General features: G+C 37.1%; 1 protein-coding gene across 1 annotated transcript in view; it reads left to right on the forward strand.

The window, feature by feature from the left end:
* The window catches only part of Wasl (WASP like actin nucleation promoting factor), a 51,879-nt gene extending 24,674 nt beyond the window's left edge, over positions 1-27,205 (forward strand). The window contains exons 2-11 of the mRNA XM_021164665.3: positions 3,120-3,254; positions 6,156-6,242; positions 6,884-6,980; positions 10,833-10,856; positions 14,095-14,263; positions 15,877-15,919; positions 16,641-16,794; positions 21,327-21,844; positions 22,646-22,754; positions 24,677-27,205. Coding sequence (XP_021020324.1) covers positions 3,120-3,254; positions 6,156-6,242; positions 6,884-6,980; positions 10,833-10,856; positions 14,095-14,263; positions 15,877-15,919; positions 16,641-16,794; positions 21,327-21,844; positions 22,646-22,754; positions 24,677-24,738 — 1,398 coding nt within the window. The 3' untranslated portion in view covers positions 24,739-27,205. The remainder of the gene's footprint in view (positions 1-3,119; positions 3,255-6,155; positions 6,243-6,883; positions 6,981-10,832; positions 10,857-14,094; positions 14,264-15,876; positions 15,920-16,640; positions 16,795-21,326; positions 21,845-22,645; positions 22,755-24,676) is intronic.
* Positions 27,206-27,459: the final 254 nt, after the last annotated feature.

Here is a 27,459-nt window from a genome sequence, read left to right on the forward strand (position 1 = left end):
CTGGTCCCAAGTTAATGGCTGGTTTCGTCTGGCTCCATTTTCTTCTCTTGGGATTCTGTTCGTCAGTTTTGCTTTCCTCTTCCCACAGCAGCTTCAGGTTTACTTTTGTTGCTGTTGTTTGTTTTTATGTTTTAACTTTCCAGATTCTGTTTTGAGGTTGATGTTAAACAAAAAGTAGTGTTTATTTTAAAACTTCTTCACTGAGATAAATCACTTTATAAGAATTTAACCAAGTATTTTGTATTTGCTTACTTTTCTGCTTCTTTTTATATTCTTTTGAGTAGAATTTCATTCCCGGTAATCATGAGTTTAGTTTACTTCATGTGTAGATGCAGAGCATAGTATCAAAATCAGAATGTGCTATTTTTAATTAAATATTTGTATGTTACATAGAGTATGGCTAGACTGTAAGTATGGGTTTGCAAATGTATTTCAGGTGCTGTGGGAAATTACAGTCTTTTACTGGGTAAGACATCCGTGTGGAAAGTTATTCTGCCTTGGAGTAAGACCTGTGACATAACATAGCGGTTACACAGGAAAGTTGCAGCGAAACAGAAGAAAGAGCAGTGGTTGCAGCCTGCAAAGCCAACCCAGGAAGTTGACAGTGATTTACTGAAGGGCAGTGAGAAGAAAATCTGTTCCCTTCCCAGGTCTACCTCTTTGCTTCTGACATGAAAGTTCTCAGCAGAAAGGACTTGTTGATGTGGAATGCATAGGACTTGATGGCTCTGATTCTGTAAACATGACTGCATTTGTCCTAACCTTTATCAGACTGTTAAGACGTGGATGTCTACCCCAAAGTACTTGCCCCTAGCTTGTTTTCGTTAATGACCTCGATGGTGAAAGATGAGCAGTAGACTTGATTACCTTCAGTTACCTTAAAGGCATGGAAGGAATCTTTGTACAGATTTCATTACCACTCTGTTAATCTAATGTTAACCTGACACTTGGTTTATTTTATTGCCTGGAATTTATATATTAAATATTACACGTGCTAGCTATTTTTGCATATACTGTGGTCATTAGGAATTAATCAGGAAAGGCTTTATAAAATACTGAATTGATAGCAAATTTTTTAAAATGTTTCTGAAAATTGCTTATTATTGGGTTTTCCGTAGAATGTGTGTGTGGCGAGGAGAGAGGTGGGAGAACTATGTGGAAAATTATAGCATAGATGAGTCTTCATTGCATATGCAGTATTTTAAATTTTGTCAATATTTAAACTTTTGTTTTTATTGTCTTTGTATTTGCATTTACATCCTGATAATGTTCTACAGTCTTCGTATTGATGCTTTATGAACAGGCTTCTGAAGATAAAGAGCTTCAGCCTCTAGAAAGAAGATTCTTTTTTAATTTTCTAAAACTGTTAGGTATTAGTAAATAGAGAGGTTGTTAGATGTCTTTATATCTGGTGATTTCATTGTTTTTTGGTTTTTGTTTTTCTCTTCAGAAATATATCTGAGCAGCACTACATCAGAGGCCTGTAATCTCTACATTTTCAGTAGCATACAAAATATAGTGGGTTTTTTGTTTTTTTGTTTGTTTGTTTGTATCCTCTCCCCCCAGTGGTATTTGATGCTGTCTTTCATTGTTGAAGTTTTGTTTGCTGAGGGTTCAAGTGGTTCTCAACCTTCTTAATGTTGTAACCCTTTAATACAATTTTTCATGTTGTGATGACCCCAACCATAAAATTATTTAGTTTCTACTTCATAGCTGTAATTTTGCTATTATAATGAATAGTAATGTAAATATCTGATATGCAGGATATCTAAAAAGTAACCCCCAAGAGGGTCATGATCCACAGGTTGAGAACTGCTGGTGTAGAGGCAGGCAATGCAGGCATGTCTCCATCAGGCTAATGTGTGCTCATATTGTTCATGTTCCTAAACTGTCTTTGTAATTTTTAATAATGTTCTTGTGGAAATCTCCCAGTTCTTTGCATGAAGCTTAGGTGAAATTTTTTTAATTAAAAATACAACATTGAGCATGGCAACCCAGAATTGTCTGTATAGACTTCTGGTTCTCAGTTGTCTACAGATCTTACATTCCCTGACTTTGACATAATTAAAGATTTATTTATATAATAGCTAAAAAGAGTACTTTTCCCAGAAGTCCCCAGATGTAATTAGATACCAATATACCATACCTCCAAATCTTAATAGAGTCTGCTGCTTATACAGTGCCTGTATTTTATTGAACTTATACATCATAATTACTCAATCAGATCCAACTTTTGATTATTTAGATTGTGTACGTTTAAAATCCCAGGATTCGTGAACTGGAAGAGAACTGGTTGGGAAGGAAGGAATCATTGGGAGTAGGGAGGACAAGAAAGGTTTATGAGAGGTGCATATTCTCAAAGTACATTTCGTTGTGCCTTATGAAAATGTTATAATGGAACCCACTATCATGTATAATATATGCTAACTGAAACTGGGAAATGACTCATGAAATAATTTACTTTAATACTTACATTTAAAAAATAATTGTTTTCATAGCTAGTTCCTTATATTTTGGTTTAGGAATGAGATTAATGGTATAGAAGCTATAATTGTTATTTTCAGATTTGTTAGTGCTGTCTCTATATGTGAGTGCCACTTTAAGAGAAATAAGTAGTTACCTTTAAACATTTAAAAAAAAAAAAAGGCCTATTGTTTTATAGAAGTCAGCTTTTCCTGATAGGACTGTCCCACCATTTAAATGTTTGTGTCCTCAAAATGCAGTGTAATTAAGGGGATGTGAGAATATAAAATCTGAAGTGCAGTTTATCTATATGACTCGTTAGTGACTTTAGTGTTGTGTTTCTTGAGTGTAATGAGAGGTTAAAATGGCAGTAACAATGATGACTACATGGGCTTGATATTTGTAAGTGCCTATTTCTAGATACAGATTAAGAATCAATGAATTCGACTTTTCAATAATTATTGGTATGGGCATTAAATTAGTTATAACTTCAGAAGGAAGTGACTTAAGATAATGAGTGTTCATTGTGTTCTCTTTCTGGAAGCTAGTGCGGTTGGGTGGTCCTGGCTTAGTGCTTCAGAGGGTGCAGTCAGGATGTCAGCGGGGCCTATGGATGCTGTTTTGAAGGTAATGGCTGTTTTCTTGGTCTTTTGCAGACTATGTCTTCAGCAGTGGTGCAGCTATACGCAGCAGATCGGAACTGTATGTGGTCAAAGAAGTGCAGTGGCGTTGCTTGTCTGGTTAAGGACAATCCTCAGAGATCATACTTTTTAAGAATATTTGACATTAAGGTAAGTTTTGTTTTTATTTCATTTTAACATTTTTGGTGGTTAAGTTGTCTGCCTTGGTTATAATTTAGTCTAGATGTTCTGATTGTCTTGTGTGTGTTTTAATTGATAAATTAGAAAAGTGAGGTTTGTTGTTGATACCTAAATAGGGATATTGGAACCGAGTTGGAGCCTAGATAACAATATTGAGATATTCTCTTACCTATGACTTGGTTTTCTGTCCTTTAGCCATCTACTGTCAGACACAGTTTTTTGTTTTGTTTTTTTTTTTCTAATGTTCAGTGTGCTACTCTATGCATTGCTCTCAGACATAAATCTTATCAGTGTTTCCTTTGAGTCAGGTCGGAAAAGAACATGGAGAATATGACAAATATCTGTGACCTTGACAAGTTTGGGTTATACTAGTCTAAAAGCTGAGTTTTTTGTTTTGTTGGTGTTAGGTTGTTTTGTGGTGTTTTTTTGGTTTTTGGTTTTTGGTTTTTGGCTTTATGAGACAGGGTGTCTCTGTGTGGCCCTGGCTGTCTTGAAACTCCCTTTGTACACCAGGCTAGCCTTGAATTTGCAGAAATCAGCCTGCAAATTTCTCCAGAGTTCTGGGATTAAAGGTGTGTACACCACTACTTGGCTATGCTGGATTTCTTGATTTCTTTCTTGACTTCCTTTCCTCTTTCTTTCTTTCTTTCTTTCTTTCTTTCTTTCTTTCTTTCTTTCTTTCTTTCTTTCTTTCTTTCTTCCTTCCTTCCTTCCTTCCTTCCTTCCTTCCTTCCTTCCTTTCTTTCTTTCTTTCTTTCTTTTTTATTTTTTACTTACTACATGCATCTCACTGCCTACCTCCCAGTCGCCCTCTCCCACAATCCTTCCCCTACCCTACTCCCCTTCTCCTCTGAATAGGTGCCCCCTCCCTCCAGGTATCTCCTCACCCTTACACTTGAAGCAAGGTTAGGCTAGGTTTCTTTAAGGATAGGTTGACCATATCTTTTCAAGTGAAATGATCACACTTTCCTACAGACACAGTCTTAAAAGGAAAAAAAAACCCTGAAACAAACCATTAGTTTTATATAACTTTTATTACACATTGTTACTATAGTTGGTTTGTTTTATTACTGTTCTTACTATACTTCACGTATAAATTAAACTTTTGTAAATATGTTTGTACAGGGAAAGTTCTCCATAGGTTCCAGCTGTCAGTGGAATGTGTACCTTAGAATGTATACTTCCACTGATCAGAGTCAACTGCACTAGTGATGTGTTTTATCTTCTCCCTGGGTCATATAGAATAGTACTTTTTATGTAGGCCTTTTTGTCTTAGATTTTCATTATATATAGCCTCTTATTCATTTTGCTCATTATAAGTTAGTCGTTTCAGGGGAACACAAATATTTTAGCTTTGTATATACTGCTACTTATAAAAGTAATCATTTTGCTAAAGGAAAGTCTATAAGCATATCTTCCTGTAGCTAAGCCTCCACAGTTCCTATTTAGATGTGGCAGCAAGTATAGTAGGACAAAAGGTAAATCTGTCAGTCAAGTCTGGCAGTGAGCCTGGACCCTGCCACTGTGTGTGTGGCAGCTCCCTGGATCCCAGCTTGCTACCTGATATAAAGCATTGCATTGCATTGAAATTTAAGTTATGCTACTTTAGTTAATGCTGCTTAAAATCTGTGAGTCCCAGGACACAGCTGAGAGATGTGGAATGCACCCATCACCAACACTGTCTGACTTGACAGACAGACATTTTTAGGAAAGAAAGAGTATGTACATAGTTTGAAAGAGAACCTGCAAGTAGCTTTGTATTTCTTATCAGTGTTAAGAAGCACTCTTTCAAAACAGAATAACTATGCAACTACACTAAAAAGAAGAAATGCCCACTGTAGCAGTCATAAATACATTTATAGCAGGTTTTATTTTTTTTTATTTTTGTCTTTTAATAAGTTAAACTTTGTCCACTTATTAGAGCTTATCAAAGAACTTCCAAGAAGATTGAATCTTCATTATTTAGGAACTGTTCATTTACAAAGTAGGCCACCATGTCATAGTCACGGCTGTGGGCTGCATGCTCTTCTTTTTCCAGTGATGCACAGGCATTGCCTGCTGCCTTCTGTGGTTTCTTCTTCTTGGCCTCAAGTGGGCCAGGACTTGCAGCCTCTAAGCCCAGCACTCTCCTCAAGAAGCAGCGATCGATGTGTATACATGATCAAAGCGTCTGAGTGCAGGCCAGCCTGAACTGTTGACTTTTCATATTTTAAGTTTGTGACATAGTTGGAGTCTTGGATTTCAAATGGGCAGTTATTACATTTTTCTCACTATTTAATTCTGGTTGGAGATCACCATTGCTTACTAATTAAAAATAACCACCTTTGGCATGAAGAATTGATATATTTCTTACACTGTGTCTGTAGGATATGATAGTATGTAGATCTCTTATCTCTTGTTTAACTTTGGTGTGTTTTAATCACCTGTCTTGCTGCTCCATGGTCTATGGTATTTGTACTAGTGTTTCCTTAGGCCATTCTGCAGAGGTTTAGAATTCACAGATTATTATTGAAGAGCTCAGAGAAGGTGTATTTGATTATTCTGCATCTGTAAATCGAGGAAAAGAGTATCGAGTATTACGGTAATGTTTGGTAGACTATAGCCTAAAACTCAGCTAATGGAGCTACACAGTGGAGCATCTCACGTGCTTAGGGTAATATTGGTAATCTAGTGAGACTAGTTATACACTCACCTAAGTGGTGTACTTGGAAATGCTTGCCCTATTGAGTGAAACCACTTATAAACAGGTTACTGTATTGTGTGTGTGTATGACAAATAAAGTCTTTGTTTATAGAAACAGCTCCTTTAAAGAGTTGTCTGCTTTTAGTCCAAGAAGATTTTTAGTAGATTGTAACTTTTCTTCTTTTCTAGGATGGGAAATTACTGTGGGAACAGGAGCTATACAATAACTTTGTATATAATAGTCCTAGAGGATATTTTCATACCTTTGCTGGAGATGTAAGTCCTGATTTCTTTTTGTTTTGATCATTTTTATATTGGCTACTGTCTGTCTTACTTTTCTGTTGCTGTGAAGAAATACCATGGACAAGGCAACTTCTAGAGGGAAGGGTTTATTTGAAGCTTACAGTTTCACGGGGTGAATTCATGGCCATCATGTCAGTAACCACAGCTACGGGCAGGGAGACTCAGGAGCAGTAGCTGAGAGCTTACAGCCTATCCACAGGCATGAGGCAAAAAGAGCTAACTGGGAATGATTCCTGGTTTTGATACCTCAGAGCCTACCCACAGTGTCCCCAACACTCCAGCTAGGCCACACTTCATTAGTCCTTCCCAACTTGGGGTCAGGCATTTAAAGCAGTGAGCCATTTTCATTCAGACCTCCACAGTTGCCTTGTTTATAAAGTTCTGTTGAAATCAAACTTGATTTTTTCCCCCTGAAGACAAAGTATTTAGTTGTTAAGTTTCTGCCAAGTAAGGAACCTTTTCTGATAGTCTTTTCTGAGCTTTTTGCCTAAATGTTACTTAAAATGTAACTTTCCTCCTTTAGAAGTGGACTTCTGTGAACTGTCATTATTTTTGTTATCTAAAGCTAAGTCCATGCACTTTGTTGTTTGTTCTTTTTGATGGAAATACCTCAGACTTGTCAAGTAGCTCTTAATTTTGCCAATGAAGAAGAAGCAAAAAAGTTCCGAAAAGCAGTTACAGACCTGTTGGGCCGACGACAAAGGAAATCTGGTAAATACCTCCTTGCTTTTCCTTTTTCATTCTATACATAGCATGGCCCAGACTTCCCAGAACCAGCCTCGGCTTGAAGAGGGCTTCCTGAGAGAAAGAAGGAGTGTCTTGAGAGTGGTGAAAAGAAAGATTCAAAGTCAAGTCCTGGGTCCAAGCTGGCGGCCTAGGTTGTGCAGAGATGGCTTCTATTGCTTTCTGCTAGCTCATCTCATGCAGGCCAAAAGCCCAGTTTTTTTACTTACGAATCAACTCAGTTATTTAGTCCAAGTTTCCTTTTGATTATCCTATGAATCAGTATCCCATGACCCCTCTAGCCCATTGATTCTTAGGAGACAGCAAGCATACATATTTTTCTTAACATTGCAGAAGAATTCAGAGATAGACCTTGTCCTGAAATTACCATTTCCAACATGACTGAGCTTAACATTATCCCAGACTGACCTCAAACTTAGGAATCTGTCTGCATTTGTACCTTTGCACGTTTCTGACAAGCCGGCTAATAGCATACATAGCCTTTGTTCCTTTTGATTCATGAAGCCTCTCATAATTCATATTGTAATTTTATTTCTTGCATAGTTGAGAAATTACATATTTTCAAACTTATGTATTTAGAATTCTTTCCCATAGCCTTAAGAACTGTCCTGAAGGTCCCACCCTGTACCATTTTGCTGAGATATAGCCGCACCCGCAACTCCTGGACTCAAGCTGTTTCTAACCACCATGCAGTCATTAACGTTAACAAGGAAAAGAGCCCTCCACTGCTAGTGCTAGTTCCAGAAAATCTGTACGTGATTACACAAACAAGCCTTAAGCCCACAGCAGCCATCAACACTCGTGGGGACTCACACCTGGGCCCTGTTCCAGGGGCAGAAGCCATCTCACTCTGTCCCCACCAAGGCCACACTGGGTTCTGCATGTTACTGTATAGACTGTGGGAATCTGGCTTTTTTGCCCATATGCATACAGTCAATGGCTAGTGTTTGTTGTGACACAGTTAAAAGTATTGCAGCAAAGTTCATAGAGCCTGGGATATTTATTGTCTAGCTTTCTCTACAACAAGGTTCCATATTACCTGCCTCAAAAGAAATATTTTTATTTTGCTAAACTTTTTTGCAAATAAGATTCTGTTCACTGACTCTTAAATTTGAATTATTAATAGCATTTAAAAAACAAATTTAAGTATTTTTTTGGTTTGTAAATGAATACTTTTTATTGCAATTCAAGTCTTTTTTATATTATTACAAGAAAAAAATTAATAATTATTAATATTGCCAAATACCCAGTGTTCAAATCCCAATGTATTTACAGTATGTTTTTAAAACTTTTTATTGTTATGAATTTCACATCATGTACCCCAATCCCACACATCTCCCTGTCTGTCCATATCTTCTCTCTACCCTTGCAGCCTTCCCCCAGATGAAAACAGACTAAAAATAAAATAAAATAAAACCAAACAGAATCTCACCACAGAAGCTACAGCATGTTGCACAGATACCCTTTGGCCCCACAGCTTGACTTGCGAATGTTCATTGCAGTGAGTCATTGGTCTGCTTGGAGGCCTCGGGCTTCTGCTATGCTCTGAATACTAGATCCTCACTGGGACTCCTCCCTCTCTTCCTCTCTCAGTCTCACATTTTCTCTGTCTCCCCCTTCCACCTCCCCCTGATGCCCAGAGTGTGTGTGTGCTCAAGTAGGTCTGGTGTGTAGAGGCATGAAAGTGGTGTCATGTGATCTTGTGCTTCTTCCTTGATTGCTTTTCTACATTGAATCAGGGTCTCTGGTTGAAGCTAGAGGTAGCCAATTGGCTCATGCAGCTAGCCTGCTTATTCTGGGCTTCCCTGTCTGCCACCTGCAAAGCCCTCCATGAGTTCTGGAATCCTAACTCTGGGCCTCACACTTGCCCGGCAAGCACCATTGTTCACTGTGTCATCTCTCTGAGTCTTGAGAGTTGTTTCTAGTGACATTTTGTGATGGTTATCTAGTGGACTTTTGTGAAATCCATTAGAATAAGTGACATTTTTGAAGTGAAAAGGAATTGAAAACAGTTGTTTAAAGTAATTTATTTGAAACAGTTAAGTTTACGATAACTTTTACCTAGTGTAGGAATTCCCCTGCATATAGTGGCTGTCTATACTTTTAGGTAAAGTGTTTCAGTTGCACAGAGAACATGGCCTTAAGAATTCAGCCGAGATGGTCACTGTTGGCTGGCTCTTCATACTCTGTCAAACCCTGGCTCCTCCTTTTTTTTAAATCTTAGCCACATGACTCTAGCTAGTAACAAATTGACCTGATATCTTCCCCTCACTATAGACCATCTGTAACCTTTTCTCTCTCCAAGGCTGTCTCTTTAGTGTTACTGGGTCCATGTTTTTGAAGTAGTTCTGGAATTCAGTTATAGATGTAGTTTTCCTGAGTACTGTGCTTGCAGTTCACTAAGTTCTATGTCATTTTCAGTAGGGATGTGAACCCTGTACTCCTCATTGTAGGATGAGTGGTGCTATGCTACTAAGACACCCCACACTCTACACATTAACACTGTCTGTTAACATTACTAGCAGGTGTCTCACGGGAGCCACAGATTCTTTTTCAGCCAAACTTTGCTGATTTTTTTTTTTTCACTTAAATGACTTCCAACCAAGGATATATGTCTTCAGAAATTGCTCTAAAAACTTACCCTTTATTTATCTCAGTGGATTTTATATTTAAGGGATAACTTTGCATGCAGAGATTAATGTCACTATGAAAACTATAGATTGATAGTGTAGAAATTGCTTCCTTTAAATGATCATAGTGTTGCTACATCTGATTACAAGATGGAATGTTACATCTATGTACTCCATTGGTAGGACTTTTAATTTAACCACCAATTTTAAGCGTTGCTGATGTGGTTTGTTATTCATAAGCTGATCATTTTAATACACTAGTCACTAATATTTCTCTTATAATTTCAGAAAAGTTTGTATTAGAAAAATATGTGAAAATTATATTTGTTTAAAATTCTTTAAGCCAGTCAGTCATGGTTGTGCATGCCTATAATGTAAGCACTTGGGAGGCATATGCAGGAGAGTTATATGAATTTGTTGGTCAGCCTCAACAACGTAGAAATTTCGAGGTCAGACAGTGCTAACTAGAGAAAACCTGCTCCAACAAACAAAAACTTGTTGAAGTTTGCTTTGGGAGAGGTGTCATTGTCTCTTGCATTATTTGGTGACTTCATTATAGGTGTGTGTGTGTGTGTGTACCCCTCAAATGCCCTTTAATTTTATCTGTCTCTCCCCATATTCCCTCCCACTACCCTTCCCATTCCCACTGGATCCTCCCAGAAAACCCTACCCATCCATTCATAAATATTTATTCTATTTTCCTTTTCTAATAAGATCTCTCTGTTCACGTGTTAGTTCCTTACTCAGCACCTACCCTCTGGTTCTTTGTATAAACCGTGGCTTGGTTGTCATTAACTTAACAGCTACTCTCCACATAGCATTGGTTTCTTAGGCTGCTGTCTATCTCTGCACACAGTACCCTGAATGTAGATTCTACCATGTCACTGTCCTCCCACCTGAGGACTACTCCAGGTCACAGCCTTCCACTGTGATAAATCCCTGATAAACTTGTTAACCAGCTCCTTTCCCTGTGTCCTCCACTCCAGTCTTTATGGCATTCCTTACACATACTGAATAAGTTTTTTCTTTAATTTGGATGTCTTCATATTTACCTTTTTCCGAAAGATTCCTTAACCATCTACACATTACCTCAAGAGTAAGAGTTTAAATGAAGTATATTATAAAGATTTTACTTTTGTTAGATATATATGTCTGCTTTTAATGCTGGTTTTATTTTTAATTCTAACAGAAAAAAGACGAGATGCTCCAAATGGTAAGTTTTTGATGATTATTCACAAAAAAGTTTTAAATTACAATTTAATTCTTATAGAAATATGTATATGTATTAATACTTAATGGTTATGATAAAAATAGACTAATTTGTTCTTATTTTCAATTGTGGAATGATAGGCAAAACTTAGAAATGTACTGTTCTTAATTTGCTTCCTAACATGAAGCAAAGGTGTAGTGTGAAGGTGGGTATTATTATTCTCTATGTACTCTCAAGTTTGTTGTTTAGAATCTGCATGTGCTTAAGTCTTTCTAAAGGGTATTCTGTTTTATTTGGTGTATATGTTCATTTCTTTTCAAGATTTTAAGACACTTTCTTTGTAACATAATTTTATTATTCGTCGTGTGTTACGTGACACACTTTTTAAAATGAGAATTTAAGCATGAAAATGTATTTAGTACTAACTGTAGTTGCATACAACCCCTCTTGAGTTTGGTAATGAATTCTTTACTGTGATGAATAAATTCTGCTTTCCTCCTACTCCATATGTTTTTCTCTGGAGAGAGAACCCATCGATCGCTTTTATCACATTTGAATGTGAGCCTTGTAAATTCCTATTGCTTCAAGAACCTTAATCATAAGAGGGGATGTAGTTGCTGATTTTTTAAATACATCCCAAATCTTCCCTCAGAACTTAAAAAGATTATTCGGGGAAATTTGTATAATACAAAGTTTTTAATGTAGAATGACTGTTGGTAATTATTGAGGTCTGTGCCCTTTACACAAAAATGGATTGCTTTTCAATTTTGAGCTTAAGTCTATTTTCCAGATACAAAAGATGAACCAAAGATGATGTATTATTATTTAGCCTTTTAATTTTTTAATGAGTAATTGCCTTCAATATTGTTTACTCTGTACCAAAGTTTGATATATTTGTCTTTTGCATGAAAATATTACTAATAATAACTTACAGGGGGATATAAAAGATAATCAAAATGGGGGATATAAAAGATAATCAAAATGCTTAGCATAATGATCAATAAATGTTAAATTATTGTCATTTACCACCTGCCAGGCATTGTTCAATAATCTTTCGAAGTAGCTCCTGTTTTACTCCTGGGTAATAGATGAAAAAAAATAGGAATATATAAATAAGTTGTTTCACTATTAAGATTGGGGGGAAAGTTCTTCCCCAAGTGACCTGACTCATGAGTAGGCCATAATCACTGTTATGTTAAAATGACTAAAGGAGAACCCAGCTTAGAAGAAAATGAGTAACACATCTCAAGATAGGAATCTGGTATGTGGCAGAGGCGAAAGAAACAGCTAAGTCCTGAACTGTTCATCTCTGAGCCTTTAATGCAGTTTAGAAGTTTCTCCTAGTAGATGTCAGTATTGTAATGGTGGGATGTTCATGTGTTGTGTTTGGTGAGCACATATTGAGTACTAGTTGTAAAGGCCTTGGGGGGGCATCTAATTTTGAAAAAAATAACTTGAAATATTAATAGATACGTGAATCATATAATTAAAAAATTTGGAAACATATTTCAATATGCCCAACATTTATTTGTAAATAGGCACCTAATTGCTGTGATACAGTTTGAATATTCCTACTGAGTTACTCAGAATTTTCACGTCTTTCTTAGATTGTTCTTGGGTAGGTGAGTTGGTGGTTGTTTTTGAGACCGTCTGTTTACACAGCCCTGACTCCTCTAGAATTTACTTGTAGATCAGGTTGGCCATGAACTCACAGTGATCCACTTGCCTCTGCCTCTGCCTCTGCCTCTGCCTCTGCCTCTGCCTCTGCCTCTGCCTCTGCCTCTGCCTCTGCCTCTGCCTCTGCCTCTGCCTCTGCCTCCTGAATGTTGCCATTAAAGGCTGCTCTTGGTTTTAAGTTTTTAGTTTTATAGTTTTAGCCTTTTGGTGTAGTAGTACTAACTTGTTTTTATTAAGTAAATGAGGAAGATTTTTTTTGTTTCTATTTTTTCATAGTATTGTTAAAGGGCAAAATCATGCTGCTAGTATTGCCAATATATTCGTCCTTTTCAACTTATAAAGATATATAGTGTACCAACATATCACATATATAGTAGTGAGTGATGAGGTGCATTGTGGGAGTTTTCTTTTTGGCTTTTTCAGTCCAGCAAGTTTTTGCTCTCTCCATTGTAGAGAGCAGGTTTGATGTTTTAGCTTTACTGTGTTTTGAAATGTCACCACTAGGTGGCAGTGGACACCGTTTGCTCTGTTAGCTTATCAAATCTTTTTAAAATATAACTATTAAAAAGACACTTTATGGGCTGGCGAGATAGCTCAGTGGGTAAGAGCATCAATTGCTCTTCCGAAGGTCCTGAGTTCAAATCCCAGCAACCACCCATAATGAGATCTGATGCCCTCTTTTGGAGCAAGCGGAGCCGATTGGAGCAAGCAGAGGTCCTAAATTTAATTCCTAACAACCACATGAAGGCTTACAGCCATCTGTACAGCTACAGTATACTCATATACATAAAATAAATAAATAAATCTCTAAAAAAAAAAAGATTCAAACCAATGCAAAAGTCTCAGCTTTGATTCCTATCACTAGTACTGATATTTTGAAACATTTTGAAAATTGTCATTAATGTAATGAACTCAAAGGAAACTTGGCCTGAGAGAAGAACTTCTCAGAGAAATGTATATTAAAGAATGTGTTGACAAAGTTCTGGAGATGATAAGAATTTTTAAGTTGAATGTGTTGTATTGAGACTTTGACTTCTTAGGAAGTCATTGTGAAATACAGACAAGTTGTGGAATGCATCATTTAGTGTCACTCCTAAAGATATTACTAACATTCTCTAAAGGCCCTTAGGTACTCTTACCATTCAATCTTTGCAGTTCTGAGTGTTAGAATTTCTTGCACTTTAAATATTTTTATATAATTATATCTTTGTGCCTTCAGATAGCCACTTACATATATACTATTGGGAAAAGATTAGAGGACTTAAGTCTGGCAATTTGAGGGGGGGTGTTAGCAAAAAAATTTTATAGCTTTTTATAAAATTATAGGTAAATAGGTTGAAATATAGCTTTTCTGCTATATATATCATTTTATCAGAATTACAGTAAAAAAAAAAAAAACCAAAGGATCAGGTTAGTTAAGTTTTATATAGATCAGTGTACTTTATAAGATTTAATATTAAGTTGTAAGTAAGCAGCCATAGGTTAAGTAAATTATAAATAATGATTCTATAAAATTATTTTCTTAAATTGTATGCCTCTCATACCATTTTGACTCTCTTTGTAGGTCCCAATCTACCCATGGCTACAGTTGACATAAAAAATCCAGAAATCACAACAAATAGATTTTATGGTTCACAAGTCAACAACATCTCCCACACCAAAGAAAAGAAGAAAGGAAAAGCTAAAAAGAAGAGGTTAACCAAGGCAGATATTGGAACACCAAGTAATTTCCAGTAAGACTTATCTTTTGTGTTCTCATCATTTAAAAAAAAAAAATAGTAAAAAACTAATGTTGCTATACTGCCTAGGCTGGCCTTGTGTTTGGGATCCTCCACCTCAGCTTTCGGAGCAGGATGTGGGATTACAGGTGTGCACTACTGCACCCAGCTTGATCTTCATTCTTTTTGTGTACTCTGGGCTGCTCTGAATTTTTAACTTCTTATACAATTTTGGTTTAAGAGGTTCTTGTTGTTTGGAGCTAAGACGAAAGGATGGACTATCCAGAGACTACCCCACCTGTGGATCCATCCCATAATCAGCCACCAAACCCAGACACTATTGCATATGCCAGAAAGATTTTGCTGAAGGGACCCTGTTATAGCTGTCTATGAGGCTATGCCAGTGCCTGGCAAATACAGAAGTGGATGCTCACAGTCATCTATAAGATGGAACACAGGGCCCCCAATGGAGGAGCTAGAGAAAGCACCCAAGGAGCTAAAGGGGTCTGCAACCCTGTAGGTGGAACAACATTATGAACTAACCAGTGTCCCCAGAGCTCGTGTCTCTAGCTGCATATGTAGCAGAAGATGGCCTAGTCGGCCATCGCTGGGAAGAGAGGCCTCTTGGTATTGTAAACTTTATATGCCTCAGTACAGGGGAACACCAGGGCCAAGAAGCAGGAGTGGGTGGTGGGTAGGGGAGCAGAGTGGAGGGAGAGTTTAGGGAACTTTCAGGATAGCATTTGAAATGTATATAAAGAAAATATCTAATAAAAAAATAAATTAAAAAAAGGAGGTTCTTTGTTTTCTGTTGTTGTGGTAGAAGAGTCAACAAAAAACAACTTAGAGGAGTAAGTTTATTTTGGTTACTTTTCTAGAGGGGAGGTCAGCCATCGTGATGGAGACGCTTGGCTGTAGGAGTGTGAGAGCCGCCTGGCGATGCAGAGAGAACAGGAAGTGGGGCTGGGCTATAAAACTTCAGTCTGTCACCAGAGATATGTGCTCCTAGCAAGGCTCTACCTCATAAAGGTTCTGCCACCTTCCCGATGACACCACCAGCTAGGGACAGAGTGTTCCAATACATGAGCCTGTGGGGGACATATATCCAAAATATCATGGGAACCATGTATATGTTCATCTGTTTTGGGAGTTTGGTGGGGTTTTTGTGTTATTGTTGTTGTTTCTATTTTGCACAGAGAGAATGAATAGATTAGGAAAAAGTAAGAACTCCAAAGGAGCTGGCTTCCAGGGAAAAATGCCCATGTCTAGTCCTTTCTAGTGGTTAGAGACATGTTGAGACAGTTGTATCTTCTGGGTCACCCAAGCTGACCTAGAACTCCAAGTCTACAGGCATATGTATACAACAAGCCAGTCATGTTTCATAAATCTGACAGAAAGTTTACTTTTCTATCTGAAAAAAATTAGACGTAATTATTTTTTTATTTAATTCTTGAAAATAATGGTTTTTTTTCCACTTTGATGTATAAACAACAAGGAGGATACCTGTAAGACTTGTCTAGAAGCAAAAGAAATTGGGCTGTATTCAGCACATCTCAAGTATCTTTATGCATTATTTCACAAGCCCTTGTCTGCATTTGTTTTCTAATTTTTTCTGTTTTCCATGTTAGGCACATTGGGCATGTTGGATGGGATCCAAATACAGGTTTTGATGTAAGTATCTTTTTAAGCTGTATTTCCTATTGCTCAAAATATATAGGAATGCTATGGCTTATCTTGGACTTTTTTATTTACAGTTTTTAAAATATTATTAGAATTTGAATGTGCTATTTGTATATGCTGCTGAGGTTTGAATTCATAGTATTGTTCTGTCATAGTTGCTAAGTACTTTAAGGGGAAGTTTTTGTATTCCTTCATTTTCTACTTTGAATGCATAGAGAAAAAAGTGATTTTTCCTTTTTTTTAAGTAATGATCTCAGAAGAATATCAAATTTTGGAAAAATAAGTACAATCAAATTCTTAGTATCCAGTTATAAGATAACCCAGTTTGTTTCTAAACTGAGATTAATCTTTGAGGTACTACCAAGGACCTCTGCGGCACAGCAAAGAGGTGCTTGCTTTCAAATTTTCAAATAAAGCAAATCTTATGTAGGACGGGTTGGAATAGATGAACACAAGATCGATCTAGCATTGAGTGGGTTAATAAAATTATGAATAGAATGCCCTCTTTGAAAGCATGGAAGAGAGATGAAATACAATAGAAAATCTCTCATGTTTATCTTTCATAATAGAAAATTTAGTGTTAGCATTTAAATTACATAACCATTTTAAAAGTCTATGAGTTTAATTTCAGAACGACACAGGTAAATTAGAAGTTTTGCCATGATTGTTTTGAACACAATTGCCTACTTAGAAGTTGTTTTATCTGTTGTAGCTAAATAATTTGGATCCAGAATTAAAGAATCTTTTTGATATGTGTGGGATCTCTGAGGCCCAGCTTAAAGACAGAGAAACATCAAAAGTTATTTATGACTTTATTGAAAAAACAGGAGGTGTAGAAGCTGTTAAAAATGAACTCCGAAGACAAGGTAATTTTTGATCTATTTTGACTGTTTTTCCTTTTAAATTTTCTAACATTAGCTTCATGGTGAACAGCTATGCACCCCTCCTTGAGCAGAATCTTTGAATGTATGGATGACAAATTCAGCCCAGTGTCACTACATCTTTGATTATTTTGGTATGACAAAAGCCTTGAGCTAGGCAAGTGGGGGTGACCTTTACCCAGCACCTTGGAGGAAGAGCAGGCATATTGCTGTGACTTTGAGGCCGGCTTGCTCTCCATGGAGGGAGGGCTACCTAGATAACTGCATCATGAGACCTTGTCTTCAAACAGACAAAGGCGTGATGTGATTATTAGTGTAAAGATCACCATGGAATCTCTATAAAAGACATTTCCAGAACATAAATTATTTAAACTCTTTCTATTTTGAAATACAGATTTTCTTTTTTTCTTTTTTATATTTCAAGAACCTATTATACGTTAAAAAATGATTTTATTTTGTTTATATTTTATTTGTAATTATGTGTTTGTGTATTGGGGGTGTAGGGAGTGGTTATGTCTATACATGCAGTGCTTGCAGAAGGGAGAAGAGGACATTGCATCCCTGAGAAACAGCATTTCATCACTCAGTTGAAAGCTGTCCATTTTTTTTCCTAAGTAAGAACAAAAAGATAAATTAATGATTTTTTTTTTAGAGCGAGCACATACATACATTAGTATTCAAAGGTATGAAAACAGAATAGAGAGATTAATAAAATTTGTCTTAACCTACTTAATTAGTAAATCTTTTTTCATTTATTTTATAAAATCATAAAATTAGATTTATAAAGACACAAATTTGTGATTTTCATCATATCCCTGTGTGTAGCTCCTTAAGTATTAAGTCCATTAACTTATAAACAATCTGTTCTTCAGGTCCACCACAGTGGAGCGGTACGTATGTGGAACAGTGTGTGGACCACTACACTGAGTTTTGCATGATTTGCTGTGTTGTTTTTTAGAGTAGCTAGAATTTATATGTCCTGCCTTCAAAAACTAATGTTTTGAGCTTGGGCATAAAGGGTTTTGTTTTTGTTTTTGTTTGTTTGTTTGTTTCTTTTAATTGTTTGTATGTTTGTATTTTTTTGGTTTTTGGTTTTCAAGGACAGGCTTTCACTATCACTGCATAGCCCTGGCTGTCCTGCAAATCCCTCTGTAGAACAGGTTGGCCTTGAACTTACAAGAGATCTGCCTGCCTCTGCCTCCTGAGTGCTGGAATTAAAGGTGCGTGTCTCCATCACCCCGTGCGTAAAGAATAATGTGTAGTAAAAAGAGATATATTTGTATAAATCAGCATAAATGTTGTCTAGAACTTAGATTATTTTATTGAAGTTCTCTATTAGTAAACGCCTCTTGCTCACTCACAGCACTCACGTTGTTTTTACTGGTACTAATTATACTATTTTATAAATGTTTTACACATTCATTTTTCAATAACCTGTATAAAATATGTTTATATTGACTAGAATAAAGGAAGATGTGTAAAAGAAATTTTTATTCACCAGCTATAATTGTCATCTCAGAGGCTTACTGCTTAGCTCACCATTTCTAGTTTTTTCTGAACTCTGGGTGGCTGGCTGGTTGAACTCAGCTGTTCTGGCCCAGACGCCTCTCTGAGCTAACTGATGAAACTGGCTTCTTTTGACTTTTCACTGAATTGCTCTGCTTGGCCTCTACTTACTTTGGCAATACACTCTAATCTTCTGGCTCTTATTCTCTGGCTTATTCTGTCTTCACCTGTGTCTAGTTTGTTCTCTTTGTAACTTCTCTGTAAAACTGTCCTGGTAAAACTGCCACTACACTAATCTGTCCTCCTCCTCTCTCCCTCCCTTCCTGTCAAGAGAGGCTGCTCTCAAGTAGACTACTTTCTTGTGCTGTTCTCGTGAGAATTGGGATGGGCATAGCCTATCTCTGACTCATTCTGTCAAATTCTGATTGTCACTTTGTCTGCCCTTCAGACAACACTTTCAGACATGGCTGCTTCCTTCTATAAAGTAGCCTTACTTTCATTGTTAGGGATTGAATTTGTGTACTAAGGGTGTGTCTGCATTCTAGCCAGATCACTTAGATCTAGAAGGTCTTTGCCAGAGCAGCCTTGTTACTGGATTAAAATTTCTGTACAAGGATGGAGCAGTATTAGTGAGCACAGTATCTTTTATCCATTTAAGCACTTGACAGTATTCCCATAAATTTATACCTAGATAACATTTGTCTGTTATATTTTTATGAGATAACATGGCGTCAGTTCCTAAATGTTTTATGAATTCTGTAATACTATATGACTTTGTAGTATTTTCTGCTTATAAGCAGAAGAATTATACATAGGAAATTATATAAGAATTCATACATGAGCCGGGCGTGGTGGTGCACACCTTTAATCCCAGCACTTGGGAGGCAGAGGCAGGCGGATTTCTGAGTTCGAGGCCAACCTGGTCTACAAAGTGAGTTCCAGGACAGCCAGGGCTATACAGAGAAACCCTGTCTCGGAAAAAAAAAAAATTAATACATGAGAAATAAAATTATCTACTGGTATTATTAATAACACTGATGTTGGTCTGAAGTAATAGTTTTCAAATACGTCAGCCTTTTTATGTGCCATAAACACAAAGGTGTTTTTCTTCTATAAGATTCAGTATTCTTGTAGATTAACTAAGAGTATTTGTTTATATTTATGTATTATATATATTTATATGCATATATTAGAAGCATACTTTTTGTAACTTTCATGTCTTCTTCATTACTTTTTTTTTTTTAATTTGAAAAATACCAGTTTTCATTTTCTTTCTGGTGTTTGTGAACACTTAAAAGTCCCTCACAGTGGTGGCTGCTTGGCCAGCATCTTGGTGCATCTAACTGTCCTAACAGTGGTGTCTTTACTCTTCGATGTTAATTCTATCACGTTTGTCCCTGTGATGGGGTTTGTTTGTAATAGAATTCAAATAATAAAAAGTAAGGATTGGTAATAGATTGTTTATTTTTTAAAATGCAGTGAAGTTTTCTGTCACTTAAGACAACAGAAGTGCTGGGGCCTAGAGAGATGGCTCAGTAGGTAAGAGCACTGGCTGCTCAGCTAGAAGACGTAGGCTTCATTCCCACTACCCTTCATTCCCACTACAGCTCACAGCTCTAACTCCAGTTCCGGGGAATCTTACACACTCTTCTGGCATCCATGGCACTCATGGCATGCAGCATTCATGCAGGCAGAACACTCATATACATAAAGCAATAAGTATATATTTTTTGAAAGAAAGAAAGAAAGAGGAGGGAGGGGGGAAAAAAGGAAGTAGAAGTGCCCGTGCTGTGAGGGCTCCTTTCCTCTTGTAGCATTGTACTAAGGGAAATGCCAGTAACATAGGTTAAGTAGTTACTCAGTAATGTGTACACCTTACAGAGCTAAATATATTGTTATTATGGGTCCCAAGATCTCTGTAACCCAAAAAGTCAGTTTCTCTGATCAGATTTTAAATGATTGGGGAACTGATAAAATGCTTACTGTTACATTGATTTGTATATGTCATTGGTAAAATCATGTCTCTAGAAATACAGCATTGAATCCTTAAAGGGTTTATTCACTTCCAGTCTATGTTGATATTACTATACCTTTGGATTTGTTTTTCTAATATATCTGACATCTTCACTTAAGTAGACAAAGAATAGAAATATAACTACTGGGGTAGTGATAAATTTTTATTAATAACTGCAGTATAATTTTATAGTTTATAAAAAATGTTTCTTAATAATTCAGATCTAAATAAGTAATTGAACATTTAACCAAACAACCACCCTCTGGTAATATCATGTCTAGAGCTGATGACTAGGTTTTGGTAATATTAAACACTATATTATAGTAAAAGGATATATGTAAATTAGATAATGAAACTGTGTCTTGAAAGAAAGTATTATGTTTGGGTTAACTTTGATTGATGTTAATAAATTCTAATAAATTTTGCCATACTCTAAAATTTGTATTTAAAATTTATGCAGAATCTAAATATTTAATTCTAAAGGGAAGGTTGTCATTAATTACTATGAAAATGGCATTAATTGCTGTCAATGTAAGCTAATGCTTACAAGCAAAGTGTTTAATTACATAAAGTAATTTATGTAAAGTTTAATTACACACTATATTTAATTATATAATTATATAAAGTTAAAAAAAGTATATTTTCTTAAGTGTGCACGTGTGTGCATGTGTGTTGCTAGGGATCAACCCTAGGGCATGCTAAGGAAAGTTTTACCAACTAGCCCTATCATTTTGTTGTACAATTGCATGCTGTGTGCAATGCCATGCACAGCTTTGCATATATGGGCTCCTGCAGAGTCTGGAAGAACATCAGAACCACTGGAGCTGCAGTTACAGACAGTTGTGAGCTGTTAGATGGAGGTGCTGGGGACTCAAAGGGGCCCCTATGTGAGGACAAGCACAGCTAATTACTGCTGAGCTCTCTCAGCCGTGGATGGTAAAGTAAGTTGCTTTATTAAATGTTTATGCTTTCATTTTTTTCTCTGCTCTTATTTCAGCACCACCACCACCTCCACCCTCAAGAGGAGGACCTCCCCCTCCTCCTCCCCCTCCTCATAGCTCAGGTCCTCCTCCCCCTCCTGCCCGTGGAAGGGGGGCTCCTCCTCCCCCACCTTCAAGAGCTCCTACTGCTGCACCTCCACCTCCACCTCCTTCTAGGCCTGGTGTTGTTGTTCCTCCGCCCCCTCCAAACAGGATGTACCCTCCTCCACCACCAGCGCTGCCCTCTTCAGCACCTTCAGGCCCACCACCACCTCCACCTCTATCTATGGCAGGGTCCACAGCACCTCCACCTCCTCCTCCACCTCCGCCTCCACCAGGGCCACCACCTCCCCCTGGCCTGCCTTCTGATGGTGACCATCAAGTTCCAGCTCCTTCAGGAAACAAAGCAGCTCTTTTGGATCAAATTAGAGAGGGTGCTCAGCTGAAAAAAGTGGAACAGAATAGTCGGCCCGTGTCCTGCTCAGGAAGGGATGCGCTTTTAGACCAGATACGACAGGGCATTCAGTTGAAATCTGTAAGTGATGTGACCTTTTTATTTTGATTTGTTTGTTTGTTTGTTTGCTTGTTTTTGGTACTATGGGCTTTTACCACAACTCATTATAAGGTGTCTATATTACAAGCTTACTCTTTTACCTTTTATAATTTTTACAATGTTTGTCTGTATACAAAGAAAGGTACATATTTTAGATGAATATCTGTAGTTGTATAATCCATATTTAACATAAACATATAAAATATTAGTTACCATAGAAAGATACCTTATGCTTCCAACAGTCACTGATCTGATAGCTTTGGGTTAACTTTGTCTAATTCTAAATTTCATGTAGATGGAATCTTACAGTGTGTTTGCAATTCGTTGTTCTAGACTTTAGATAAAAGAAACTACCTACTAAACAAGGAGAGTTCATAATAACCCTGTTTGGAAGCAAGTGAAGTCATCTTGATAACTCAACACTAGTAACTGTATGAAAATGAAAGTATACACTAACTTTTTATACTTTGAAATTAAAAATAATAAATCAGACTCTACAGAAAATTGAAAGAGGTTCCAACTTTAAAATTCACAATAGTGATGGTGTATAAGTTTGGATTTTCTGACTTAGAGAAAATAAGATCATGTCATCTTTTAAAGGTTAAGATCACTTCCCACCTTATATCTCAGTTACAGATAAGCTATCTTACCTTGCTGTATGTGTGCCACAGGAGGTCCTAATGCTTATATGACAAGTACTCTGCCCTCTGAGCCATCTCCCCAGACCCATACAGAATCTTTTCTAAATATTTATAATTGAGTTTAATAATTTCCTTCTCCAAGGTGTCTGATGGCCAAGAGTCCACACCACCAGCACCTGCACCAACTTCAGGAATTGTGGGTGCACTGATGGAAGTGATGCAGAAAAGGAGCAAAGCCATTCATTCCTCAGGTATGGTCACATGATCTCCACGGAGCGAGCGGGAGGGCTTTTATAGGGTAGAAATAAACAGGCTCGTAATTTCTGTCTGTTTATCATTTTCTTTGTGACCGTTTCGTCTACTAACTCTGTAGGTCTGAGTTTACAGCGTATTTAATCATATTGTTTGCTCAATGACTGGTCTGCCTAAAATTTAGTAGATACCAAGACACCATAGCCATATATAAACTAGAAGAGAGACCATGTAAAAAGTGATGAATTCATTTCCTATACTGGGAAATGCCAATGGAATCTTTGACAAGCAGCCATTAAGCGAGGCTTGAGATTTCTCAATGTCATTTCTGCAGTATTCTGAAAATAACCTCTATAATGACAAAGACAGTGTGGTGGTACAGACAGACACTCAAACCAATAGGAAGTGATAAGAATACAGTTAAACTGTTTTTCATTCAATCTGAACAACAGTCAGGTAAACCTAGATAAAAAAGACCTTAATTTAAAACATGGAATGAGCCAGGCTGTGGTCACACATCTTTAATCCTAGCACTTAGAAAGAAGAGTCAGATGAATCTCTGTGTTTGAGGCCAGCCTGGTCTACAGTCTGTTCCAGGGCAGCTGGGGCTACACACAGAAACCCTGTTTTGAAAAAAACAAACAAGCAAGCAAGCAAAAACATGGAATGCTGGAGAAGAGGGGGTCAGACTTCTTTTGCTTTTCTCTAACTTTTGTTACTTTTTAGGTTATGATACTAGGAAATTTGTCTTATGGGAAACAGAAGATACTCTGTTTTTATCTAGCTCACATCCATAGTATTATACCCGTGGTCCTGGCTCTGTGTTGTTTTAATATCATCTCTTACAAACTTGGCCGTCATAAGTTTTATGAGGTGTAGATATGAAAAATTGGATGCCATCAAAATGTGCATTCATTTAGAGGATGACGACTGAACACCTCTACAGTACTCCTGCTGTTCTTCCCTGTCGTGGAGCTTGTATTCAAGTATGAAGACAGTCTAAGAAACCGAGGTAGTAGAATTATGAGGAAGAAGAAATGGAGGAGACAGTGATTCTGGGGAGAATTACACAGGGTGGTCAGGAAATGCGTCTTTTGAGGGGTGGTGCTGAGTGGGATCTAAATGATAAGACAGAGAGGAAAGCAGTACTTCCAATGATGAAATATGGAGGGAAAGTTCAGTGAGGGTAGGGGACAGAGAGGGAAGTGGTTGTAGCAGAAATGGTGAATGGAAGGCCGGAAGGAGGAGAGCGGGAGGGCTGGGCAAGTCATGCCTGATGCTTCAGAGAGAGCTGAGAGTGAGTCCAGATGGCAGGAGCCAGCCATGGAAGGCTTAAAAGTTTCCCTCCATCTGCTCTGAGTTGAATGTACTGGAGAACAGCAATAACTGAGGCAAAACAAAAACAAAAAAAAAAACAAAAACAAAAAATCCAACCTCATAGTAGGTGTGGACTGTGGTAAGAAGGAAGAGACTTGATGGAGGGAGAGGTAAAAAGAATTATTTAATAACTCATATGCCTATTCACCTGAAAGGATGGTGATGTCACTAAAATGGGGTAACTAGAGTCAAGGGAGAAAAGCAGATTGTGGGAAGAGGACAAAATCTAAAATTCTAGGTTTGCAAACTACTGTGTGAACCCAATTCAGAAAACCAACACAAGTTTCCGGTGACTCATTGAAAACACGCTGGTTGAAATCTTTTTCCTGTAGGCAGTGAGGGGCCAAAACCCAAACGGTGACTCTCCTGTCTTCATCTTTGATCCCATCCATAGTCTGTAGATTGATTTTATTCGATTAATTTTAAACCTTCTTAGTAACTAGATTCTAGAAATTAAATGTTTGTGTTAGGAGTCGGGTAGCTGGAAAAATGACGTGAGAATTATTTATGCGTGCTTAACTCCTGGTTTGGGGTTTATTTTTAGATGAAGATGAAGACGATGATGAGGAGGAAGATTTTGAGGATGATGATGAGTGGGAAGACTGATCTATATATTATATATATATATTTTTAAGGTGAAATACTAAACACTACTTCCTGTCTATTGATCTGTAAAATTATCATGTAAATGTTCTACCAATTTGCTGTATATTTTTGTTGCCTTTTTTGCTTTTTTTTTTTTAAATTAATCTGTGCAATACCTCATTTAATCTGTAAAGGTTTGTTATAATCCTATATAAAGCTACTCCTTGTTGCTGTGTGCAAGTTTACATCAGGATGCTCACGTGATTTGTGAATATTTTCATTCCATCAACAAGGGAGTTTAATTATGTGTGAGACTGACACAAACCTTAATGTAATTTAGTTAGAATGCCAGAAGGAGAACACTATTTTCATACCCTACTTTTTCTGTACCTAAATTTTCTTAATAAAATTTAGTATAGCACTACATTCTTTTTTAAGTGATGTAAACTTTAGTTTCTTTAGCCCCTTCATTTTGAATATGATGCCACATATGAATGTTGAAGCTGATACATTGCACAGTTCTCTAGACACCACTCACTACACTAATGCAGTTTTTCACATTCTAGTATTATGAGTTGCTTAAAGTCGCTACAGAGATGCTACTGAAGAGAGGCGGAGGCACACCTCGCTTGCAGCACTGCCTGCCCAACGCTGGGAAGCAGTGGCATCTGAAGGAGCCCTCACGTGCCTGTCCTTGACCAAGGTGACTTTTATGCTGTGGCAAATGTGACAGGCTCTTTGTTAGCAAAGAGTTAGATGCTTGTTATCATGCCCCAAAATAGTTTGAGGTAGCATTTTTGGAGGTAGCTTCGTGCATCATAAACAACTGTCATGCTCGTGTCTGACTCGAGCGGTATCAGAACAGGGCTGAAATGGAATCTTTGTGTTTTGCACTCTGTGCATTGCTGTATTCAGAAGTACCAACTGTAAGACTCAGAGGTTTTGGCAAAAGTATGCATGAATGCTAACCCTTGCACATACTCTGTTTTTACTTTGATGGCTTTTCCAGGTTTTTGTCAAGTACCACATGTAGAATTATATTTTTCTTAAAAGATTGATCATCCCAATGGCAAATTTCTTAGAGAACATAACTGATTTGATAGATTTTCTTTTTAAATAAAACTTCACAGCCTGCACAGTTGTTACGCATACTACGTGGTATGTTAAAATTAGGGTTTCCTTGCCTCTTTACAGTACACTAATTCGCCTAAAGGTGGCTGTTTCATATTTACAGTGATAATTATCTTACCTACCTACCTACTTTAAATACATTTTAGGTAGACGATTATCTGATTTAAGTGCAGACATATTTTTCTCACATTGAGTTGTATGCAGAATGTAGCTTCAAATGTATTCATTATAGTCACAATATCCAACTAAAAATTATGCTATCTACAAGTATACCGACCAAAATCTAGTATTGACATGATCTTGACAGGCTGGACCTGTAAGATATGGTTTGAATTTTAACCAGTTTATCACATAACCTCTAGAAACCATGCATCTAGTTATTGTCAGGAATAATTTAAAAGGTTTAGTAGCCAAAAGCAGTTAAGTGGTGCAGTAAGGTAGTTAAGTTATTCAAAGAGTGTTATCCTCCTTGCAAGAGTAACTGAAGCACATTGGAAAGATTCTCAATTTTGTGTTCTCTGTAAAAACAGTGCTCTCTGCTGCTAGGACCTTTTTTCTGCTTACTGTCATTTTCATGTGGCTTGAGCTCTGTGAGACTGGTGCGGATGAGGCTGGACAACTACTACCCATACAATTAGGAGGTCAAAATAACTTTAAATAAATAGCATCGGACTTTCATATTTTTCTTTTTGACGTGGAGAAAACATTTTCATGCCTAAAAATATCTTTGAGATAATGCCAATTCTGATGTCCCTTACCTTTTGGCCAAGAAGTTTGAGAGTTTTCCAGCTAATTTGATATTTGACCAGAAGTTGTCTGGGGAGACTCTGAGTTCTTTGAGTTGCATATAAATGGGGGTATATTATTTGCCAAAGGTAAAATTGAGTTTATTCTTTTTCATACAGAAATGGATTTTGCTTTTGTTTGCTTTTTATTTTTGTGTAAAATCTAAATTCCAGGAGCTGTGGGGTTCAGTCCAGGCATGAAGACTAATCCACTCTGAGTAAGGTGTCAGTTGTACAGCTCCGTCCTCTTCTGTCTTGCACTGTGGGTGGCACTATTTATTCCTGTGCGTCATCTGGAAGCCTCACGGATACATCCAGCTATGTGCTTGTCTGGTAGCCTTTGCGTTTAACAAACTAGCATGAGGCCTTTTATATCTAAATGCTGTGTGATAGACAATTTCAGCTAGCCACATATTGTATTATGAAATTCATAAAGATTTTCAATCATTCAATTCCATTTATCAACTGAAATTTTGTTTAGTATGTGAAATTTTTTTTGAAATGTATAGTAAATAAGATGTTGCACTGGTGGCAATTCATCATGGAACATAATAAAATTAATTTGACCCAAATAGTATAAAATATTGTGTCTCATTTGTTTATTAAGATGTTAAAATAAGTTGAAAATTTTAATTGACTAGCCAAGAGTGCACAGATAATGTTTGAGGTTCCAGCACTACATGTCCTGAGAGGTAAAGTATGTCATTAAGTAAACCCGCTGAGTAAAAGAATTCTGGGAGACCTGGTGGCAGTTCAGCACCTACCATTGTGGTATAGTGCTTCTACATAGAACTGTCACAGTTTAAGCTCATGCTAGTGGGACTCT

This window comes from Mus caroli, unplaced genomic scaffold (assembly GCF_978045245.1).
Source record: "Mus caroli unplaced genomic scaffold, Mus_caroli_1 scaffold_7, whole genome shotgun sequence".
NCBI lineage: Eukaryota > Metazoa > Chordata > Mammalia > Rodentia > Muridae > Mus > Mus caroli.